The sequence below is a fragment of the Centruroides sculpturatus genome, unplaced genomic scaffold (assembly GCF_000671375.1).
Source record: "Centruroides sculpturatus isolate CEXI.00-Female unplaced genomic scaffold, Cexi_2.0 scaffold869, whole genome shotgun sequence".
NCBI classification, from domain to species: Eukaryota; Metazoa; Arthropoda; class Arachnida; order Scorpiones; family Buthidae; genus Centruroides; species Centruroides sculpturatus.
This window is the reverse complement of record NW_019385031.1, coordinates 317,084-341,177: the sequence shown is the minus strand read 5'-3', so window position 1 is coordinate 341,177 and position 24,094 is coordinate 317,084. Positions and strand designations below refer to the sequence as shown.

The following is a 24,094-nucleotide window of genomic DNA, read 5'->3' as shown; positions in this document are numbered from 1 at the left end:
GGCTTCGTTCATGTTTTCATTAATTTATTAAATAACAAGCAGACTGGCCTATAGAAGATATAGATATATGACAAAGTTCATACACTGCTAAGTAGTTTAATCTTCGCATCACAAAAGTACCACAAAGAAAGTCTAAGATAAAGGTCTTATACCTTAAAAAAGCCATCTCTTGATAACATTAAAATCCATAACAGATCGAAGACTGGTCAAAGCAAAAAATCTAGAAAATATATTAATAATTTAATATTTTAAAATATTTTTACAAATAGAATACGAAATGTCACTGGAGAACTAATTTCCTCCTCCAAATAAAAAACAATAATAATAAACATCCTTAAAAGCTATAACAAAAGAAAAAATATACATATAACAAACAATTAAGCGGAAAAAATATTAATAAGATAAAACAAAATTACATATAAAATAAGAAAATAGTCACAGATTAAGAGAAGAAGGTTGAATATTGTATAGTGAACGTTTACATGAGTATTTAAATGAAATAAGTCAAATGTAAAAATTGTGCAACATCAAATGTTTTAAGAAGAACGGTAAAAATTACCACGAACAAGCAACATTTGGTGGAGTCATCTGTTATGATATTTTATTTTAAAACTTTTTGTATTTTTAACTGTTATAAAATGGCAAAAAACTTAATTTTGAGGGTAGAGATGGGTTTTTATAAAAAATTGTAAATGCTAATAACGAGTAAAATTGTCATTAAGTCCGGCCCTAGTCGAGATATGACTCACGACACATTTTTATCAACTCACCCCTCGATTTTTTTTTTAAATTACCAAAATTTAACAGCATCAATACCCCTAATAAACAAACCTCCCTGCCAAATTTCAGAAATTTTCGACGAAAAGCATAAGAGTTATTTGTGAGCTCGCGGATTTTTCGGGCGTTTTAAAATTCTAAATTTTCTGTTAATTGACTTCGGAAAAAACCCGAGGAATTTAAACTATATCGGATTTCATTGTTTGTGTAACAACTAGCTGAGGAAGTTTACATTTAAGTGTGAAGAATGCACCGTCATCGTCAACAAGAGTCGATGACGTGTCAGCTCTCGCACAAAAAGATATAAAAGGGGAGATCACCGGAAGCTCAGGGTGTCCGCACACGGAAGGTATTCTTAGTACTTGTGTTCGTCGATCTCCATGCCAAGGACTGTGATCCCGTCGAGAAGACATAGAAGACACCACACCCTTCCATACAGACGACGTTCGCCAACTCTCCCTTCCACCTAGAGGTATTTAGGGGTTAGATTTTATAAAAGCGCTCTCTCTCTAAACTAGAAACTAGGGCAGCGACATAGCTAAGAACGTAATCGCCAATTTCTGTAAATACTTAATATAATAGCATTTAGCTTTAGTATTTTTGTAACTCAGTGTTATTAATTAATAAATGCTTGTTATTCTGTTGACCTGTCTCCTGTCAATTAAGGACGCCTGCCGACTTTCCGACGCACTCCCCATTCGAATTTGCCCTCCTAGCCATCCAACAGACCCCGAGATCGGGTTTTACCAGCCTGTGCAGAGTAAGTGGTCAATTGGCAGACTTAACCAGTGACCCACTGCATATCTCACAGAGCTAAAAACCATTTATTGATATCAATAAAATATTTACAAGATAAATACCGGTTAGGTAGTGAGTATTAACATGGGCACATTTGGCCGGCAAGTGAGAGTATAAGTGGGTAAAAGGTAGGTATGTAAGTGGGGCAGAGCCCCTGACGCGGTCCATGGGCACATAGCCTGCTATATTACAATGGATTTGGTCGCGTTCCATGGGCTCGTAGCCTGTCAAATTTACAGAGTAGATCGGAGTACGCGTTTACATGGGCATAGAGCCGACGATTTACAATACAGCGGACGAAGTAGAGTTTGTAGATTGCAGTTCAGTTCTGGTAGCGAGGGCCAAGATGATTGGTATAAATGTCTCTGCTGGCCTTTACGCAGTCGCTTACCATTAGGCGTCTCATAAGTTTGGCATAGTTCCGGGAGATGCCTAATCGCTGAATGACACCTTCATTGGCGGCGTCGTAGCCCCCCAAGGCCCCGACAATGAAGGCGTCGATGTAAGTGTCGTAGCCCTTGTGTCTGTAGTGGGCTGCGAGGTCGTTGTATTTGCGGATCTTTTCTTCTCTGGCACGGTTGAAAGCGTCCTCGTCGTTTTCGAATGGGGTGGCAATATCGACGATAGTCGCTGTTTTAGGGTTGTTGTTTATTACCACCAGGTCTGGACGGCACGTGCTGTGGAAGTCGGGAATCTGTTGATTCGTGTAGATCCTTAGGTTTCTACGGTCGATGGCGTTGATAAGTCTGTTGAGGATCGCGTTATGCCGCTTCGTGATCTGGCTGAGGTTTGGCGGGCAGTGGTTGATCACGTGGGCAAGTGTCTCACGGTGGCGCTGACATCTACGGCATCGTTGGGTGGTGTTTCCGAAGCGACGAAGGCCACGGAGAGGGACGACACTAAGTCTCGCACGATGGATGAATCGCCAATCAGCGAATCTGATGTAGTTTCCATCGTGCAAGAAGTGGTTGCTGTCTTTGTTGGTAGCGGTAAGCTTGAAGACCTTTCCCTGGTCGGGCTTTCGAAGGAGGGAGCCGAGGAAGGTGGTCTTGACGGCCGTTGAGATGATGCTGAATGCCGTTGGTTTGTTGATAGGCTTACCATCAATAGAGGGGGTGAGGGTACCATCTTCATTTGGATGCCAGTTGAGATCGATCCGGTTTCTCAGTCTTCGTGTTGCCATTCTTAGGCGGGTCCAGAGGGAGGGGACGTCGTATGGGTCGCTCCCAAACTCGTTCTCCATGGACCCGGTGAGGTATGTGCATAGGTCTTGGCCGGTGGGTTTCCGTCTTATGTGCTTCTCCACGACTTTCTCGAGCGTCTTGGTGGCAAGGTTGGAGATGGTGGGGTCTCTGGATAAGAAAAGGTTAGTGGCGTGACTCACCTGTGCAATGTCGGCGAGGATGCCGCACGGTGTTACGTTGGCCCCGCCTTGACAGTTGGGCATGTAGATGATTTCAGGTGAGGCGCGTTGAGGCAGGTGCATCCAGCGTTTGATGCAGCGTTTAACTGTTTTATCCAGGTCGTTGAGGCGTTTTTTTGGTGTGTTGCCCAGGGTGAGATGGAATGTTAATCGTGGCAGTAGGAAGGTATTGACACAGTCAATCTTCTGCCACGGGGCGAGGCATGAGGTGTCCACGAGTCTGAGGTCCTTGTGGATGCCATCTATAACTGATTCAGCTGTTGTGCCTACGGTAAAACCAGTTGGTATACCGAGATGGGAGTAGTGGTCTTCCTTTTTGAGCTGCGGGATGCAGGCTTCTTGTATTTTGAAGCTGGAGGAGCTGTTAGAGCAGTGATATTTGTTTGCTACAGACAAGGTGGCACATTTAGTGGCGTTGAAGGAGAGGCCACTATGTTGGGCCCAGGAAGACAGTAGGTCCAGTTGTGATTGTAGTCCGGATCTTGTGGCGCCGGCGATGGTTATATCATCGGCATAGGCAAGTGCCGAGACAGAGTTGCCATGTAGGGAATATCCAACTTGTAGGCCGGACAGCAGACGGAGGGCTGGCTCCACGACGATGTTAAAAAGAATAGGGCTGAGGGGGCAGCCCTGTTTGACCCCTGCAAGGATGGGAATGGGGTCCGTAAGTCCGGTACAGGAACAGATGTGGGTATGGCAGCCAGATAGGAGTTGCTGGATACGGTAGATGGACTGCGGGCCGAGGACACACCACTTTAGGCAGGAGAGGATGGTGGAGTGTGGGACCGAGCCAAAGGCATTGGCAAGGTCCAACCACGCCACGTGGCACTCTTTGTTTCTACGCCGGGCGTCCTGAATGATGGATTGGAGCACAAATGTGTGCTCGGAACAGCCCTCAAATCGCATAAAGCCTTTCTGCGCGGTGGAAATGGTGTTATTCTCTTCACACCAGCGCAGGAGGCGATTAGCGATGCAGGCGGCGTAGATCTTACCAAGGGTGTTTGCTAAAGCGATAGGACGCCAGTTGCGGACGTCGTCGTGACTGCCCTTCTTGTGGAGGAGGATTGTGGTCGAGGTTCTCCATGCCGATGGGATGGCTCCAATGCGGTGGACAGCGTTAAACAGCAATGCAAGGATGTGGCCCTGAGGGTCGAGACGTCTCCAGGTGTAGTAGCGGACGCCATCAGGGCCCGGCGCTGTGTTGTGGCATTTGGCGAGTTTAGACGAGACCTCAACAGGGGTGAAGGTGCAGTTGAGGGGGTCGTCGCTCGTTGGTTGGAGGGGTGGTGGCAGCTGGTCACTGGTGGGTCCCGAGTCCCCGGAAGGTTGGCTGTTAATGGCATTAAAGTGATCAGTGAGAGCGGACTTACCGATCTGGCAGAATCTGCTGGTGCCTCTTGTGATTTCTTCAAAGGCCTTTCTTTTATTGGCACGGTAGAGCCGCTGGACTCTGCTTGCTTCGGCGGCGTTGTACCTGCGGGGCCTGTTGGCATTGTTGCGCTGGCCAGTAGGATGACGAGGTTGACGTTGGTAGTTGTTGGTTTGTGTTGGCTGTCGAGGGGACATGCGTTGGGCCAGGTAGGTGAGGTCATTCACCATGACTTCCAGCATGTCTTCGTCGATGGCACAGTCAAAACGCTCGCACCAGGCGGTGACCCACTGTGGGGGGCTGGCAGTGGTGCTGGCGGCAGGTTGGCTGGCATCTGGAGAGGCGGCCATTGTGGCGGGCTGGTTGTCAGAGTAGGTGGTAGTGACTGGCTGGCATATGGGGTCGACAGCGGCCGGCGGTTGGGTGGCTGGCTCGTTTGAAGGAGTGGCGTCGACAGTAGGGCTGGCATTGGTGGTGGTGTTGGTGCCAGGAGGGGTACCGGAGCCTGTAACAGCAGCAGGAACTTGTGTGGAAGGGCGACGATGGCGGCGGCGGCGAGGACGTCTGATGAGCGGTGGAGTGATGTCGCTGCCGGTGTCACGAGGGGTGACAGATGTGTCGTCAGGGCACGCCAGGGAGCTGGATTGACCAGGAGTAGGGTTGGCTACTTGGTTGTTGGTTGGCGACAGAGGCGGACTGTGGTCGGCGTCGATGCAGCTGCTGTCCTGGGGGGCTGGGCAGGCTGCATTCCGTCTGCGTGTTGACCGGTAGGGTCGTAGCCTGGTAGGGTCGACGGGTACACGTTGGCGTTGCTTTGGGTCCCTGGTGCTGTTAGGCGAGATGGTCGGTATCTGGCTGGAGCAGCTTGTGGACTTAGACTGGTGAAGCTTTATTTCTTTGAGCTTGTCGGAGCGTTTATCGCAAGCACGACATTCAAAGTTCAATTTGCCTCTGTGGCCGCGGCGGAGGTGCCGGGCTAGGCCGCCGTGGTCGACGTAATCTCGATAATATGGCATACATGGTGGGCAGTGGTACGGAGGGCGCAAAGGCACAAGAAGGGTGACTTCCGTACAGTCGCCGGTGGAGGCCATAGACCAAATGTGCAGTATGGAAGGAAGGTGAAATAGAGTGGAAATGCCCCCTGGGGTGCCGAAGCAGCCGACCAAGGAGGGGCGGGGAAGAGGAGAGAGATCTACTACTCAGGCAAGCCTGGGAAGCAGAAGAAGTATACGTTGCGTCGTGACAAGTGGTCACGCCGCGACAGGAAAGTGGTTGCTGGTCAGGCAGCGAATACACTGTGCGTTTAAACAGTGCAGGCCGCCCTTCCAGCGGAAGTAGGAAGAGGGATAGGACAGAGAGAAGTACTAAAAACTACTTACCGACTCGTCGGGGAGCATTCGGCTCGGAATCCTAAAGTCGTCGAGATGAGGCTGGATCTATTACACTTCAAACAGGATGAACAAAATCGTTTCTCCACACGCGCACACACACACACATTAACATTCATACATGCAGGAAAAAAAAAAACCAAATTTTATGCATTTCTCTACGTTTCAAGGTTTCCCGAGTCCAAAAATGTAAAAATCTGAAGGGGGGCCATTCTTTGCCGGATCGCCATACTTTCCCTCTGTTATATATAACAGCCGGAATAGTATTAATCAAGCTGTCGAGTTAGTTTATTTCTCCCATTTTATTTAATAATAAAAAAAGAAATGGCAAGCTAACAAAAATCGTATAAAAAACATATATTTAAAAAATTAAATTGAAAATAGTAATCAAACAATTTTCATTAATTAATTTCACGTGTTATTAACGCGATAAAAGTCATTTATAGTGACTAGTTACAACGAAAATACTTGAGATAGATATTTTATAAATCAATAAAAAGTAAAAAAAAGACAAAAATAAGAAATTCTTTTCATGCACGTGAATTTATAGATAAGCATATTGTCACATTCAAATTTGAATTGGTAAAGTTACACAGCCAACTCGAAACTCGATAATCTATAGAGCAGTATTCAATCATATTCTTTCTTGCGAAGTATTACGTTACCACGCTGTCAGAATTTCAAATACGCCTTGATCTAATAATATATATACTGTATATATTTTAATGTAAATTAATCTAGGTTCGATGATAAAATATTTTATGAAATATGAAGCACTTTATTTATCATATTATCACATAAAAATTATTATATTTTGATCATCTACACAGTATCATACTCTCTTTTGTAATACAGTAAATTTTTTAATTTATATAAATCCTTTTCTTAATTAATCTCATGATAACTACTGAACAAAAATATTATAATGCGATATATATTTATTTATATGTAAAATAAATAGTATTTATATAAGAGAAAGTCGTGCAGTACTGGTCACTACGTTTTTTGGAGGTACAAGTTTGTGGTTTGGTGGAAAATGATGGTGCCAGGTTTGGAAACTGACCTTTGGTTAAAAAATTCAACAACAAGTTGCTTAACTTTTCCGGTTCTTTTGAGATTTTACTTGTAAAATAATTTTTGCTTTCATATTATTAATCATAATAAGCAAAATAGTGTATGGCGCCATCTGTTATGAGATTTTGTTGTAAAAAAATTTAATGTAGTTAATTATTATTAAATGGCAAAAGCTTAATTTTAAGGGCAGTGATGAGGTTTAAAAAATTGTAAATGATAATAACGAGTAAAATCATTAAGTCCCATCCCTCTGGAGATATGACACATGAGTTCCTCTATTTTCTCATCCCCTCGACCTTTAATCCTCAAAATTTAATACCATCAATATTTCTTATATATAGGTTACCATGCCAAATTTCGTTTCTTAATATTTACCCCATGCTGAGATATAAAACGAAATAGACGCCAACACACAGAAATCCACAGAATTTTTTTTTGCCGTTTTTTTTTTTACTTCTTTGGATTCACGATTTCTCAAAACGTGGAGATTTGCAAATAAAATCTCAGATGGTCAAAGTAGACACGATTTCAATACTTTTTCTTGTTATGTTTCCCGAAAAAGCCAAGAAAGTCTAATGACAGAAGCCTATGGGAAAACAATTATAATAAATATATGTAATTTCGACTTTTGCAACATGTTACATTTTTAACATTTCAAAAATTAGCGGATATATCGGACAGTCTCATTCTTCCAAATTTTTGTTCACGAAATGATAGTTGAAGTCTTTACCAGCTGAACGATCTTTCTTGTTAAATCAATTGCTTAATTGTAAATGTTTTGCAAACTTAAATTCCAATTTAGGCAATTTCTTTCCTGCTTAGTGGCATGAGCAAGTTATCCAATTGTTTAAAATGGCTGTAAAATTGTTCCTCTTGCTCTTCGGAAAAATATTCTTAAATGTTCCCATGACTGGTTTGATTTTCGTCTCTTCTGTTTTGGAAATCAATTTCAGTTTATTACATAGTATGTTCTTGGCGAAAACTGTTCAATTGCTTTACGTATACTCACACTCCTTATCACTTACAACACTTTCAATTGCTACTTTCATGTCTTCCTCCATCTATTTACTGTTCTTGCTTTTCCATCAGACGTCTTCTCTTTATCTTCACCAGAAACAATTAACAGAATTATTATTATACTTCAAAATTGTCAAAGGATTGACTATCTGATATTATCCAACCGTCACGCGACATAAAAATGTATCACTGAACAAATGCGATAATTGCACATTAATGTTTTATGGCGTGTTTACACACTATGTGCATTTCTATCACCAGAAATAATAACACTTAACCTTTCCTTTTCTCTTATTTATGAAACAGCTATACAAAGTTATCTAGCAGCATTTGATTACACCGTAAAAACAACAAAATGTCTCACAGCTCCCAAACAATATAACCGGAACTTCCAATATACGAGGTAGCAATTCTATGTCTTCCTTAAATGAAGCTAAAAACAGATGACTGTCTAGTGGTCCATTCTTGCGCCCATTGCCAGATAACGACACTGTTCGATACCAGTAGTTGTTCGGTACTAATGACTTCTCAATAATAAATATATAAATATAAACGTTCAAGTTTAAGAATGTAGCATTATATTAAGCCTTAAGCAATTAACTAAGAAATTGAAATATCAAATATTAAAAAATGAAAATTTTTACAATGAAAAGTCGAAATTTTCTGTAATTACTGTTTACAATTGATTTTACTATTCTTATGTAGATTTGTCGATGTAATCATTAAATGACTTTTTATTTACATATATATTATCGATTTATACTTTTCACATATTTAACATATAACTTTAAATTGCACAAAAACAATTAACATATTATTTGATTAATACTACAGTTATCTACATGGTAGAATCCAAAAGTTTGGGGACCTGACGTATAGTTTCTTGCTTTGAATAGTTTAAACTATCGACGCACAACCACCTTCAAAAGAATCCCTTTGGGCAACGATACACTTTGCCAGCGGTCGTACAGCTTCTGGAAGCATTGCTGCAAGTCATCTTTTGCAACATTTTTTAATGCCTGTTACAATGCTTCTTTACTTCATTTCAGATTCAAAATAATGCCCATGCAGATTTTTCATAAGTGGAAAGCGGTATAAGCGCAAGTGGCTAAGTCGGATAAATAGACAGAATGTGAAAACACATTATTTCTAGAGAGAAATTCTGTAACCTTTATGGACCAATATGCAGGCACGTTGTCGTGGAAATAATAGAAAAAAATTATTATGGAGAAGATACCATTGTCCACTTCGTCACATCTCAGGCTAGTTATGGCTGATGGACTTACAAACGATATAAAATGTCCAGATAAGTGACGAAATGGATAACGGTATCTTCTCCCTGACAATTATCTCCACGACAACGTGCCTGCATATTGATCCATAATGGTCAGAATTTCTCCATGACAGAAATAATATACTGTACTTCCATATCTCGCCTATTCTCCCGACTTAGCCACTTGCGATTCACCCCCTTTCACTGATGAAATAGGTACTGTACATGGGCATCGTTTTGAGTCATCAAACGAAGTAAGAGCAGCATTGCATCAAGCATTAGAAAATGTTGCAGCAATGCTTCCAGAAGCTGTACGACCGCTGGAAAAAGCGTATCGTCACCCAAAGGGATTCTTTTGAAGGTGATTGTGAGTCGATAGTTTCAACTATTCAAGACAAGAAACTATACTCCAGGTCCCCGAACTTTTGGATCTTACCATATGTATCAGGTACTTCTTAAACAAAGTCGAGACCCCAAAGTAGGGGTAATTAAATATGAGGGTCACAAAAATTTGATAACAGTAAAATTTTATGCTATGTATTTAAATGAAGCAGCGTTTTTAGCATTGACGATTATGAAATCGAAATGTTGGTCAACTCGAAAAAACGTTGTGGAGGTCCTGCGTTCTGCATTATTGAACAGTCGGCCAAGATTTAACTTTCTTATGTAAACGTAAACAAGGACATGCATGTTATCAGTATGCAGTTTGCTTTCGTCTTTAATAAATGATAATAAATGGTAAAATAATTTGTACTGTATGTCAAAGAATCGTTTTGAAATAAATTGTTTTATGACTTATTGTCAGTAAGTGATTTTATTTGTATATCTATTTTACATACCTATATAACGGGAGTCGTGTGTAAAATTTTCTCTGCTAAAAAACGGTCGCGAATGAAAAAGTTTAAGATGTCTTGATCTATATTAAAGAAAAACTCTTTTAAGTTTTCTATTTAGAGCATTATTACTGTCGTTTTATAGTGTATATTGTTTAATATTATGTTATAGACTATTATTTGTGATATAGTTCACAGGAATTTTAAATCATCTATATTTTACTTATTTAATATTTCTAATATTTTTAAAATTTGTTAAAAGAATATAAAATTATGAAAATATCAGAAATATAATTGAATTATAAAATTTACATTCAGGTAGTTAAAAACTCACTTCAATACGAATGTAAACGGACGGATGGCCGAGCGGTCAAGGTTGTAGCTTATCATTCTGTGGGACAAGAAATCCATAATGGGCTTGTTAAAAGAGTCCATTTGAGTGCTCACAGGACGAAAAGAGTAAAAATATATATGTACTTTAAATACAATGAATTCCTGAGAGAATGGATCAACCATACCTTTCAGTCATTACGCTATGCGCCATTAATGTTACCGGAAGAAAGGAGCTAGACTATTGTAATGGCCATTGAAATTATTTCATAATTCTTCATATCGCTTATTTTAAATTAAATATATCATATTTATTGTCTATAAGAGCGAAGATGACATCTAGTGACATAAGTCTAATGCAGGGTGGAAAATCTGTGGCAGGTAAAGAGAAATCATATGGCTCGTAACGCATCATATTATTTCGATTTATCATCTGTCTTTTTAAATCATCCTTTCGGTTTATCACCTGATCATCTTTTTTTTCAATTAGCTTTTTTATATTTATTCTAATTAAAACATATTCGTTTAATTTATTTAAATATCGTTATCCGAAGTTTAAAGCTTTGGCACACATAAACATCTTTAAAGCAAGTATGCTTACTATATGGCATATATACCCTGGTCTAATGTTTTTACTATACACTTATTATTACACAGGTATAGCTTAAGTCAAATTGTTTAAATTCCTATTACACAGCTTCTTCAATAGCTTGATTAACTGAATATAAAGTTTCTTCATATTTTGTTATTTTACATAATGCATAATGCAAATAGGAACATTATTTACATAATGTTCCTATTTAATGCATTTAATAATAGTCTATATATAGGATTACATGTAAAACATGGCACTTAGTAAAATTGAATAAATCAAATTAGTATGATAGTAGAAACATATAATCAAAAGTTTAACAGGCTAATCTTCCTGCCAAACACATAACTTATAGCGATCTGAATGCAATCTGTTAAACTCTTCAGTAACTTTATGCTGGCTGTGGGTCTCCATTATCAAAATAATGTAAAATAGTTTCTTCTTGTTCGTTGTCATGCGCGTAAAAATAATCTTTATATGTAAAATAATAAACAAAGTTCAACATAATTACTATAGTTCTAGATTTATGGGACACCCTGTACAGTATACGATAAATCAATTACTAAAATGCCATCACTATATATTTTCCACGTACAGTATTGTCTTAGAATCATTGTTTACTTATTACTGATTTTAATTCGAAATAGATAAGACGACGAACCCTATAGTTTGAAAACTATAAGCTTTGAACTATAAAACTACAGAATTTTCACTCGACATATTTTACGCTATAAAAACGTCCGTTATAACTTTATGCATAACGTACCAGTATAATCATAAGAAAAGTTTCACGTTAGAAGTTTATTTTATAAAATTGCTGAATTAATCATAATCAATCCTTTATTGATGCCACTGTATCGTCATTATTACGCAGGCTTAAATAGTAATGCGCTTGGTGTTTGTCGTCCATGTTGTTTTTGCTTCGGTACATGTTTTTGCAATCCTAGTTTTAGTTATCATCTATTATTTAATTGCCAATGCGATAATCTTCGATATCTCAAGGAGAAAACAAAGCGAGAGCTTCAATAGCGTTTACGTTTGTTATATTTTTACAACATAACTAGCTTGGATGAGCAAACGCCATCTAACGTTATGATTTATAATTGTAACGTCCAGTAAATATAACGTAAAATACGTCCTGAGCAAACTGTATTATCTCCTAAAGAATTGTCGTTTTGAAAAATATTTCTCTCATTTGGCATCATTATATTCCTTTCTAGCGTTATCTTAATGTAAACAAATAGTACACTTAAATTAAATAGTAAAATGTAAAAAATTTGAAAGGTTCTAATATAACGTTTTTCAAGTTCACTGTAAATCTGTACATAAGATAAAATGTATTTTTATGAAAAATTATTTAAGCTTATGTGTTTATACAAGATTATTATTATTTAATTTAGAAAGTAAGTTAAATGTATAAATATATAACTTTTTAAATTTAGTCGATGTAAAATGAAAATAATCATTGTAAAACAATCAAATTTACTTATATAAAATCAACTATACGCTATTAATTTAGCAAAAATAGAATAAAAATTTGAATTTATATTTTTAAATATTTATTTCGTTATAAATTTGTTCATCTTAAAAATATTTATCAAATAATCAATTAGTGTTTGAGTAAATTAGTAGCTGATATTGTTTTTGAGATTTTCAGTAAAGAGAAAAAAGTAGAAATGAAAATTTAGAAGAAAAAAGACTTTATTATATATATTATTAAAATACGTTATCCATATTTTATTTTTCCCAAAAGAAAAACAATATAAATAGTTAATTGGAGTATAACATTTCGATAACAGGTGCCAAGACATTCGTAAATAGATACTTAGTGTTTTCTAAATAATTCTGAACAAATTCAACAGATGGCACTAAAAGTGGGGATCGTCAAATTTGTCATTATCTGGATCAATACTAACATTTCACAACGAAGATGCTATTTACTATTTTTTTTAATAAAAAATGCTATCTAATAATATTAAACATACTGTCAAATTATACCACATTTGACAAAATTCAGTTATATACGTTAGAAAACTCAAACGTCTCAAGGGTCTCAAACTCAAACGCAGCAAAGGGCCATTCAAATAGATGTATATCAGACACGGGTCGTATTTTTGGTAAACCAAAACATACTGTAAACTAAAAAAAGGCTCTTTTATTGCCAGGCTTTTATGACTTATATAAACAGTTAGAAGTTTAAATTGTTGCTGTTTTAATTCCCATAAGATGTTAGAAACATTGATTTTTAGAAAAGAAANTTGCCTTATTTGATAGCTATGTTTAATGTTTAACTTTTCCAAAAGAAAGGGTGGAAAAAAAGAATATATTTCAAAAGAAAAAAAGGCTACACAATCAAATTCTAGACACATTGACTACAGATGTTCTTTTCAAGGTAATTTTATTCGCAGATATTACTTTTGAACATCGAAGAAAATACTTTTTACAAATATTTATGTACTGTACTGTACATAAAATAATTAAATATTAAAGCAATTATAATTATCATTCTCCTATTTTTTCCCTTTCTAATAAAGCTTTTTATTGTGTATAAAGTAAAGTCAGTGTTAAATTAATACTAAAATATTAATTACTCTCATTTAACGTAGAAATATTTCGCCTGATAATTTTTATAAGAGCATAAAAATAAAATTTTTATAATATTTAACAATTTAAAAATAATCATAAATTAAATTTTGGAGGTAATTTGTTAATGTTTGTTGGATATAATATGTAGAAGTGTCTTCAAATGTTGCATTATATCATTTTTTTTTATATGATTTTGTAAATTTCAGACTGCAAATTTTTGCCACGTTTATATTTTAAATGTAACAAAATTTGCATTTTATTCAGAATATATTCTGTTTTCTCTCATGAGGATTTAAGTTTTAAAATATTTAAATAAAATGTCAAGTTTATGAGAAAAACAAGAAAATTCTATACAACGATTTTTTGTGAAATTTCTCTAGTGTATTTCTTTTTGTTCTATCCTGTCTCTTCTTTAAATGAAAAAATAAAAAAATCTGAGATGGTATTTGAGAATTCTGGACAGTTTTTGATTCTGAAGATTAGAGAATTTTTTTATTGCAATATTTTTGTATTTTGAGTATCAAGATATTTTTTGACATTTCGAGATTCTCGAGAACGTGTCTGTTGATTTTTAACATTCAAACTTAATACAATATATGTATCTATCTATACAACGTTCTTTTGTTGTTTATTTCAGAACAAAATATATATTTAATCCCAATAACTCATTACAAATTTCTAACAAAACAATATACGGATAAATATTTATATCCAATTATAAATTATTTGTGGAACGAGTAAAATATATATATATATATTTGACTCTAATATTTGAGGCCACTTCATGTAACACAGTATATTGTTTTAGATTAAATTAAAGGTTTTAAAGTTCCCCCTTACTAAAAGCAACAATAAGAAGCAAACTTCTGCATGTTATACATATCTCAGTACTCCAATAAGCAAAAATTTGACACGCAAAAATAATAATACAATAAGCAAATTAATATAAAACAATAATCAAGCAAAATAAAACAATAAGCAAAAATTTGACAAAAAATCTGGCAAGAATATTTTTATATATGGTGCATTTTTAATATTACATTTTGGAGATTATAGTCAAGGAAGAAAATACAGGAGTCGGGAGTCTCGGGACATATCTAGTGTGAGGTCAGACTTAATAAAACTTTCACTTTTTATTGTCATTTACAATTTTTAAAAACTCTCTCTAACCCCAAAATAAGGCTTTTGCCTTTTACAATAATTATTATAAAAGAAATTATTTCATAAATCTCTTAACAGATGGCGCCACACAATTTTAAAATTAGCCGTGCTGTTAGTGTTTTATTCGCTATAATACAGTAATCCGTTTTTAAACTTTAAATTTCTCATATTCACCACAGTTACTTATTTCAAGCTTTTATTATTATTTAAATTTTATATCGTATTATAATTGAAAATTATCGAACTTCATTCCTTGCCTACTTAATTAACCTCCACTTCGAGTGCAGAAAAAATCGGCAATCATTTATATATTTTCTTAACTGTTGTAATTTTCAGTTTCTTTTATTAACCTCAACACTGCAATCCGATACAATACAATGATAATTAATAAGAGCAGTTTTATTCATCACAGTATCACCCACTCTGATGTGAATAAGATCATGGAGCATCTTTTTTCTTATGGTGAAAGAACAACTTCCTCAGATAATGAATTTGTTCTCAATAAATAAAGGTTTCTAGTGCAAAAACTGATAAGTGCCTTAATGGAAGTTTACAGAAAATGAAAAAATTAAACATCTTAAGAATATATATGTAATATTTAACATAAAATATATATTTCTGTTTAGTTGTTAGCACGCGTAATAACGTACGAATGGAAATGGTTCTTATAAAACGTACGGACAATTCTCTGAACACTGGAAGTTCAGTCGTAGGTTCGCTCCTCGTGGAGTTTTCCGTGTTTTCTCCACATCTGTAACGCCTGAATAGGGGCCAGTTACCCTTAAAAAGACCTCATGAAAGGCATCCACATGTCGCATTGCCGTAACTTAACTAAACAAACAATCGAAAAACCCCAGGAATTTTTAGGGATGTGAACTATGTAGATATTTTGGGTCTCGTTCCTCACCACCCGGCCTGACTGAACTCACAACGAGCTTGTTAAAAAACAGACCCTCTTAGGTTTCGCAGAGCAAAGAAAGCTAAAAATATCATCTTTTACACTCAGAACCCTTCAAATATGAGCGTTACTGTTATCAATATTAAAATTCTTACACAATACTTTAACCATAATTTTTTTTAAAAATTACATAAAATTATTAGTAATTTCAAACTTTACATTAATTAAAAACAGTGATTATTCTAAATTTTCGTGGATAAATATACAAAGATTATACTGTTGTATGCTTATAGCTTATAGCTAAAAATATATTTTTAAATGTTTAGTTTTATGAAAATTAACTTATTCAAATATTGTTAGTTTATTAACTTTACGAATTTTTATAAAATGTTTAGTCATTACACAATTATTCTAAAGTTAATATAATTGTTCTCTTTTAATAAATATATAATATATAATATAATAATATTACAATAAGTATTGCCTTATTTGATAGCTATGTTTAATGTTTAACTTTTCCAAAAGAAAGGGTGGAAAAAAAGAATATATTTCAAAAGAAAAAAAGGCTACACAATCAAATTCTAGACACATTGACTACAGATGTTCTTTTCAAGGTAATTTTATTCGCAGATATTACTTTTGAACATCGAAGAAAATACTTTTTACAAATATTTATGTACTGTACTGTACATAAAATAATTAAATATTAAAGCAATTATAATTATCATTCTCCTATTTTTTCCCTTTCTAATAAAGCTTTTTATTGTGTATAAAGTAAAGTCAGTGTTAAATTAATACTAAAATATTAATTACTCTCATTTAACGTAGAAATATTTCGCCTGATAATTTAAAATTTTTATAATATTTAACAATTTAAAAATAATCATAAATTAAATTTTGGAGGTAATTTGTTAATGTTTGTTGGATATAATATGTAGAAGTGTCTTCAAATGTTGCATTATATCATTTTTTTTTATATGATTTTGTAAATTTCAGACTGCAAATTTTTGCCACGTTTATATTTTAAATGTAACAAAATTTGCATTTTATTCAGAATATATTCTGTTTTCTCTCATGAGGATTTAAGTTTTAAAATATTTAAATAAAATGTCAAGTTTATGAGAAAAACAAGAAAATTCTATACAGCGATTTTTTGTGAAATTTCTCTAGTGTATTTCTTTTTGTTCTATCCTGTCTCTTCTTTAAATGAAAAAATAAATCTAAGATGGTATTTGAGAATTCTGGACAGTTTTTGATTCTGAAGATTAGAGAATTTTTTTATTGCAATATTTTTGTATTTTGAGTATCAAGATATTTTTTGACATTTCGAGATTCTCGAGAACGTGTCTGTTGATTTTTAACATTCAAACTTAATACAATATATGTATCTATCTATACAACGTTCTTTTGTTGTTTATTTCAGAACAAAATATATATTTAATCCCAATAACTCATTACAAATTTCTAACAAAACAATATACGGATAAACATTTATATCTAATTATAAATTATTTACAATAAATTACTCGGAATAAGATACTTGCAACAAAATCTTTCGAAACAATAAGAAATTTTATACTAGCACTAAAACACCTGCTTCAGATTTACAATGGAATCCGTTAATCTGGCACCCGACAACTGTAATGTCCGGTAATCCGGCACACTCTGATGTATTTTCTTTTCCACAGGACAATGCAAAGACAGCACACCTAAAACAGATTTCTCTACTCAGAGCATAGATAGCTTTTGTGAATCGTATGTATACGGTACATGTCTGAAAAATAAATACTCTGTTACAATATATGTACGAGTTATCGTGAATTTTGATTTTGTATAATAACGTATCATTAACGTTTTTGCAGGTTTTTCAATCTCATTACAATATAGTCATGTAGGCTACTGAATCATCTTCGGACGGATTAAAGTGTTTCTAATCAAATTGTAAACATGGAGCTGCGTATGCTGATACAAAATATACATCTGCAATGTTTTCATCGAATATACCTTTAACTTATTAAATTTTGCATAGAAATACAAAAACGCTTGGTAATCCGACATTGTTGATAATTGGGTACCATTTCGTCCCATAGGTGCCGGATTAATAAACTTTTATTGTACTACAAAAAAATGCCTTAACGTTTCTAATTATCAGGTGAAGGAAATCTTTATCTGGTGATTAGAAACGTTAAAGCATTTTTAAACGATTCTGTCCTCATTCTTTGATAGAGAGATTTAAATTTAAAATAATAATAATAATAATAATGTGAGTACTGCATGAATTTCGTCACGGCCCACACATCGTTTGTGGCAACGCGGTCGACCCTCTTTTTTTGTGAAAAAGATCAGTCACTCAAGTCGGATGGCGGCGGATACTGAGGATACAAGACTCAGCTTCTACGAAAGAACTGTTTATTAGGTAACAAAGCTTACAATATTATGCCGAATATCCACGGTTTTGATCCGAATACTACAAATTTTTTTCTTGATTGAAGTGTCGTCTATGTCGCTTTGTCCGATCGAGAAAGATGGGTCGACGGAGAAGCACTAGATAGATGAGTTTGAAGGCTGATCAATCTGTAGAGGTGATGGTCGCGCGGACCTGGTTCGAGAAGAACAGCCTTATTAATTTCGGCAAAGTCGATGCTTGGAGTCTTGCGATTCAGATCGGTGCATAATCAACAAAATTGTTCGAATTGGGCCGATGGAAATTATCGTGAGCTTGCCGAATTTCTTCGAGAGATAAAAGAATCTTGGCGAAAAGAACATGACAAAGAACTTTGTTTTTTGTCAAAGACTTTACGGATTCTCGAAAAATATCAAACTATGCGAAAGAAACCGTTTTGTAGAAATATTTCTGGGTATTTGCGATAAGAATGTTACGAAACGAAGCGCTCCTTCTGTAACCTTCTTATCGCAGCGGAAAGAGGATCAGTTCGGATCCTTGAGACACAGACATTTGTTCGATCGCCTGTCCCGATTGGTTTCGGACTCATGTCCTCGCTTTTTATTGGTCTCTTGCCTGCATCAAAAATCACTTGAGAACAACTTAGATTTCAGGAGAGAGGTCGACGTCAACGTTTAATACGGCACCGAATTCCGATAATAACCAGAGATGGTCGATTTCCAGATCTTCCTTTTGTAATGTAAACTTAACCGACAATATTTTCCTTTTAAAGAGTTTCTTCTATATTCAAAACACTTCAAAATTTTTAGTGATAAGTTCGGACCTGTGAGGAGTCTTACAATAATCATGTTTTCTAATTGATTATAAATACTTGGTAATTGTGTCAAATTAATTTTAAAAGAAGTTGACAATTATAAGAAAGAAAGTCGCAACAAAATTTATAAAAAGAGCATTTGCGTGAAATTTATCCGGATTCGTGTCGAAATCTGGTACAGTAAGTTTGTATTTTGTAAATTTGTATAAACCCTGTTAAAATTTTGAATTTAAGAAATATATAATGCATACTTGTGAAGTGTATTTTGGTTTTGAATTTGGAAAGATGATAGAAGAAATGAACTTTTCGAAAGAAATTTAGACAAGTATAATAGAAATGTGCAAGAATTCTTATTCGAATAATTAATGCTATAAAAATCCAAATTTAAACTTTTATTTAAAAAAAATTATGCTTTGATTATATATGAACGGATTGCACATTTTTTTACTGTTTTAATTCTTTCAGTCCAAGAATGTTTTCCTTATAGTCACTAATTTCAATTTGTATAGTTTATATGCTTAAATCATTTTAATAGTTTGAAATAAATGAGATGATGAGAATTGTCATGTATGAGTCATAAGATGGCACGCAGCAGTAAGTGTTTCGCTGCCGAAAAATAGAGTTGAACAGGAGAGCGGTACTTGCACATGGGGTGTCATACAATACAGCTAATTTACGAGTATCCTATTATTTTATTGTAATTCGTGATACAAGTGTTGAAAACACCAGTTATCTTGTAAGATGAGCGCTTTTTTAGTTGATATATTGTAATAATCTACTTTCGTTTAGTAAACTTTGTTTACCGAGCTGTAAGAGTATATGCATTGCTGGCACTTTGTTTTTGCTTATTTCAATTAAACTTACAAACATATTTACCGAAGCAATTCCTGGAATATATGCCTTGTTTTAAATTCTTTCAAAATAATATCACAGATGTACGGTAGTAATCGGTTTATTAATTTTTGATACATTATTGCATTAGTATTAGGTATGTTACATCTGTAAAATGAAAACACTAATATCAATTGCTAAGTTACATGTCAAAATGTATGGGATGAGAACATATTTTACTGTATATTGTTAATCACATTGAGTGTTTTTAGTGTTATGCTTTTAATACATATACTTTTATTGTTTAGATGGTTTACTTGATTAATGAAAAAAATACATATTTCTTATTTATCGCTTGTGTTTAGAGCTATAAACTTCTTTGTCTATATTGTAGAGCTGGTTTATTTTCTTAAATAAAAGCTTGTTTATATTTTTTGCAAATGATTATTGTAATATTACTTTGTTTCATTCTGATAGGGAAGTTGTTTAGTTTGAGATATACATTTATCTTTAATGTTTAGCAAATGCTATTATATACCACGTCTCCAAAACTTAAGGACAAACACAATTGTCAATAATAATATATATAAAAAGTTACCGAGTCAGTCGGTGACAAGTCTGCCACGACATTGTAAGTTCGAGATGGACATATTCCATACTGACAGGTCTCTCTGCCTTTGGTAAGCACTTTACATCCCTTTTATGTTTCTATTTCACCGAAGACTTACGTTATAGCTTTGATTTGTAAAATCCTGCAAGTTTTCGTGGTATACCGTGTTAGATGTCAAGTAATAGAGTTCTTGTCATGTTTGTCTGGATTCATCTACAGTTCTCTCTTCAATACAGTTCAAGGTTAACGTCGTCCGTCTTTAATTAGTCCCTTTAGTGACCACACAGGATCTTACAGAGATTTCAGAATATATTTTGCAACATTTCTTATACTGTATTTAAAATTTCGCAATAATTCTCAACTAATTTCTCTCTTTCTAACTTTTCAATCCGGATGACATGCATCTAGATTGAAAAAAGCATCAGGTCGATGCTTTTTCACAGCATAGTTTTCGAGGGGAAAAAATGTTGGCATCTGAGAAACCACCGCGTGACCACTAACGTACGCGCGCCGCGACTTCTCAAGGTCGCGGCGTCTACAGCCAGTGTTTGCGTACAGTACATCTTAACGAGGTGTAGAAGACTCTTAATTTTTCTTCATTCTGATTGTATGTTTTAGCGTATCCTTTCAGATCATCTGCAGAACGAAATCTTAGTTATGCCGCTTCAGTGGCGCCCGTAGATTATCAAAAGGGGGACACAAGCTATAAAAAAGTGCATCGTGCATTATTATTGCTCCCACAAGATGATGCTGGTTGCAGTGGCGGCTAAGTTGGCCTTGAAAATAAGGAATGTAGTTGCATGGGACAATGGACAAATGTCGTTCATTAGTTTCTTTTATATTTGCTGAATAGCCTTGCTATAAGTCATGAATTTTCTATTATTTGTTGATAATGAAATTTAAAGCCCTCTTTGGAATGAGGAAAAGGGCAACCCAGACGAAAAGGGAAGGCACCCTATATACTCCAATGTATTGGCTAGCGCCCCTGCGTCGCTCCACTGGTCTTAACATTTTAAACACTTAAAATTTTTGTTGATTATATTTGTATTTCGAATCTACTCTATTTAGTAGGCCTAATACTTTTACATACTTTATTCCTGTTTCATTTAGTTCATATGTAATTTTTTAATTCTAAAGAAAAATCTCATTGAATTTAACCGAATTCTTTTGTCCCACGCGAGACAGAACAATGGAAAACGAAAAATGTCCAAAATTTAAAGTATAAATCATTCAAAATACTGAATTAATAAATAAATTTATTAACCTTATATCATTATAAATGCATTTAATGTATAAAATTTGCATTTTTTTAATTTATAAGCGTTATTAATTTAAAGGATTGGCATCACGTGATCACGTGTCAAAAATGTCTACTTCCTTTTTATACAAAATATTTCAAAGTAGCGACTGAGAAACAGAATTTAATTTTGTCTTTCATATTTAGAGAATTATTAAATTTTAAAGGAGTGGTTTTCAGCCTGTCTGAGGCCGCAGAACACCATTTTATACACCTATCCCTCGATTTGCACGGTTTCGCTTTTACACGGTGTTTAAATGAAAACAAAGAAAAGTTTTTGAGAAAGCTGTTGGTAGCCGTTCGCAGGTTAAGAAGAATAAGAAAGAAACGCCGAAGTGAATTCTAATAACAGGTGAAAAGAGTTTGTATTTTTAATAATTTATTTTGTAATACTGTTTTAATATTTGCATAGCCAATAATGTCAACAGAAAGAAAAAAGATTTTCAAGCAAAGACAAACAATTAGTTTGGAAAAGAAAATTAAAATTTTGGACAAACTAAAATCTGGACAAGGTTCAATATCCATAGCAAAAGAATATGGAATGAGGCGACAGTTAGGACAATAAAGCGAATGGAAGATTCTATTCGAAAGAGTGTAGCCAGTGGAACTACTGTAAGCGCAAATATTTCTACATATAAACGAGATGATTTAATAGAAGCAGTAGAAAAAGCTTTAGTAATTTGGATAGAGGATAATAGTAAAAAAAGTACCAGTGTATTCTAATTCGATAAGACACAAAGCGATTAATCTTTTTAGCTCTCTAAAAGAAAAGCAACAAACTCCATCCACTACAGAATTTAGTACAAGCAAAGGATGGTCCGAAAACTTCAAAAAAAGACACAGTCTACGTAACATTCTACTTAAAGGTGAAATTGCTTCTGGTGATGAGAAATCGGCAAAAGAATATCCTACAAAACTGAAAAAAATTATTGAAGAAAGCTCTATGTTCCTGACCATTGTATTTAATGACTGGCTTATTTTGGAAGAAAATGCGCAGAACTTATTTGTCAAAATCTGAGCGATCGGCCGGGGGATTTAAAGCAGCCAAGGATAGGGTGACTTTACTTCTTTGTAGTAATGTGTCAGGCGATCGTGTTTTGAAACCTTTATTGATTAATACGTCTCAAAGACCGCGTGCAATGAAAGGAAAGGATTTGGAAAAACTATCTGTGTATTGGCGTTTCAACAAAAAAGCCTGGATGACATGCACAATATTTGAAGATTAATTCTATAATTGGTTTTTTATCTGAAGTGAAAAGTTATTTACAAGAAAAAACCTTGAGTTCAAAGTTCTATTGCTTCTAGACAATTCACCAAGTCATCCATTAGGCTTGCAATATGCAAATATACTGTACAAATTGATTTCTTGCCCAATACAACTTCGTTAGTTTAACCTCAAGATCAGGGAATAATTTCTGCGTTTAGGGCTTACTACATTAGAAGAACCTTTGCAGATGTTTTGAAAAAATTGGATGAAAATCCTTCACTTACTCTATCTGAGGTGTGAAAAAATTTTACAGTTTTAAATTGTGTAACAAATGTCACATCAGCCATCGCCGAAATAATAATGTCAACGTTAAATTAAATTCTTGCCGGGAAGTCATATGACCTGAAGTAATAGTCGAAAGAAACGTGAGTTCAACTGAAAATGTTTATGCTAATATCATAGATATAGCTCATTCTATTGGAGGCGAGGGATTTAATGATTTCGATATTCCAGATTTTGACGAGTTACTTGAGGATGAGGAAATTTCAGATGCGGATCTTATAGACTTAGTACTACATCACATTCCCAAAAACACTAAAAATAGTAGAGTTCTGATGATGACAATAATGCAGCTGAAAATTTTTTCCGGAAAAGTAATTTCTGAAGGGCTTCGACTAGATAGAGAACTGCAAGCTTATTTTTTGGACAGAGATCTCTGTCCAAAAAATTGTTGCCCATTTTCATTATGTGTTGTCGATGGGTGCTGTATTTGCTATTTTGGCAGGGATTGTGGAGTGATTTCCTGATACTGAGAGAGCATTGAAATTTCAAAGAAAACTAAAAAATGCACTCAGTCAATATGAAGAAATTTATAAGAATACCCGCCGAAGTAAGCAAATGCTGATCATTTCGTACCATCTAAAAGTAAATCAACTTTTATTAACGAAGTGAAAAATGTAGCCAACATTTCAGTGAAGCAGTACCTATGGGAAACATTGATGAATTTTCTGTTAGTAACTCGGATAGTGATGTTACACCAGCCGATTTTCCTAGGAACGTATCTATCGTGTAAATCGAGGGATGGGTGTACTTTTTATTACGCGATGTCTTAGCGCATCAATACATTCAAAAATCGATAAATAATTCCACCTTCACTATTCCCACGAAACAACGAAGCAGTAAACTAATAAACTTTATTATATCGAATAAAACAATAAACATGGAATTATCTACGAATAAAGTAATAAGCTATAGTACTGTACTGTACATTGAAATAAATTTGCAATAAAAACTTTAAAACCTTGTTTTTATTTTCCTTTTTCTTGTGGAACACTCAGAACGAGTTCTTTTTTCTTGTGGAACATGGGTTGAGAATCTCTGTTTTCAAGTAAGATAAGCATTTTTTATTAAAA

General features: G+C 34.8%; 1 protein-coding gene across 1 annotated transcript; it reads right to left on the bottom strand.

Annotated features, from left to right (window-relative positions):
- Window positions 1-1,897: 1,897 nt before the first annotated feature.
- LOC111633668 lies at window positions 1,898-5,458 on the bottom strand. Its single transcript, XM_023378276.1, has one exon. The coding sequence runs from the start codon at window positions 5,456-5,458 to the stop codon at window positions 1,898-1,900; it is 3,561 nt and encodes a 1,186-aa protein (XP_023234044.1).
- Window positions 5,459-24,094: the final 18,636 nt, after the last annotated feature.

Bases quoted from the DNA above. Each gene is read 5' to 3' on its own strand.
- LOC111633668 (XM_023378276.1), bottom strand. From the start codon at position 5,458: ATGGCCTCCACCGGCGACTGTACGGAAGTCACCCTTCTTGTGCCTTTG.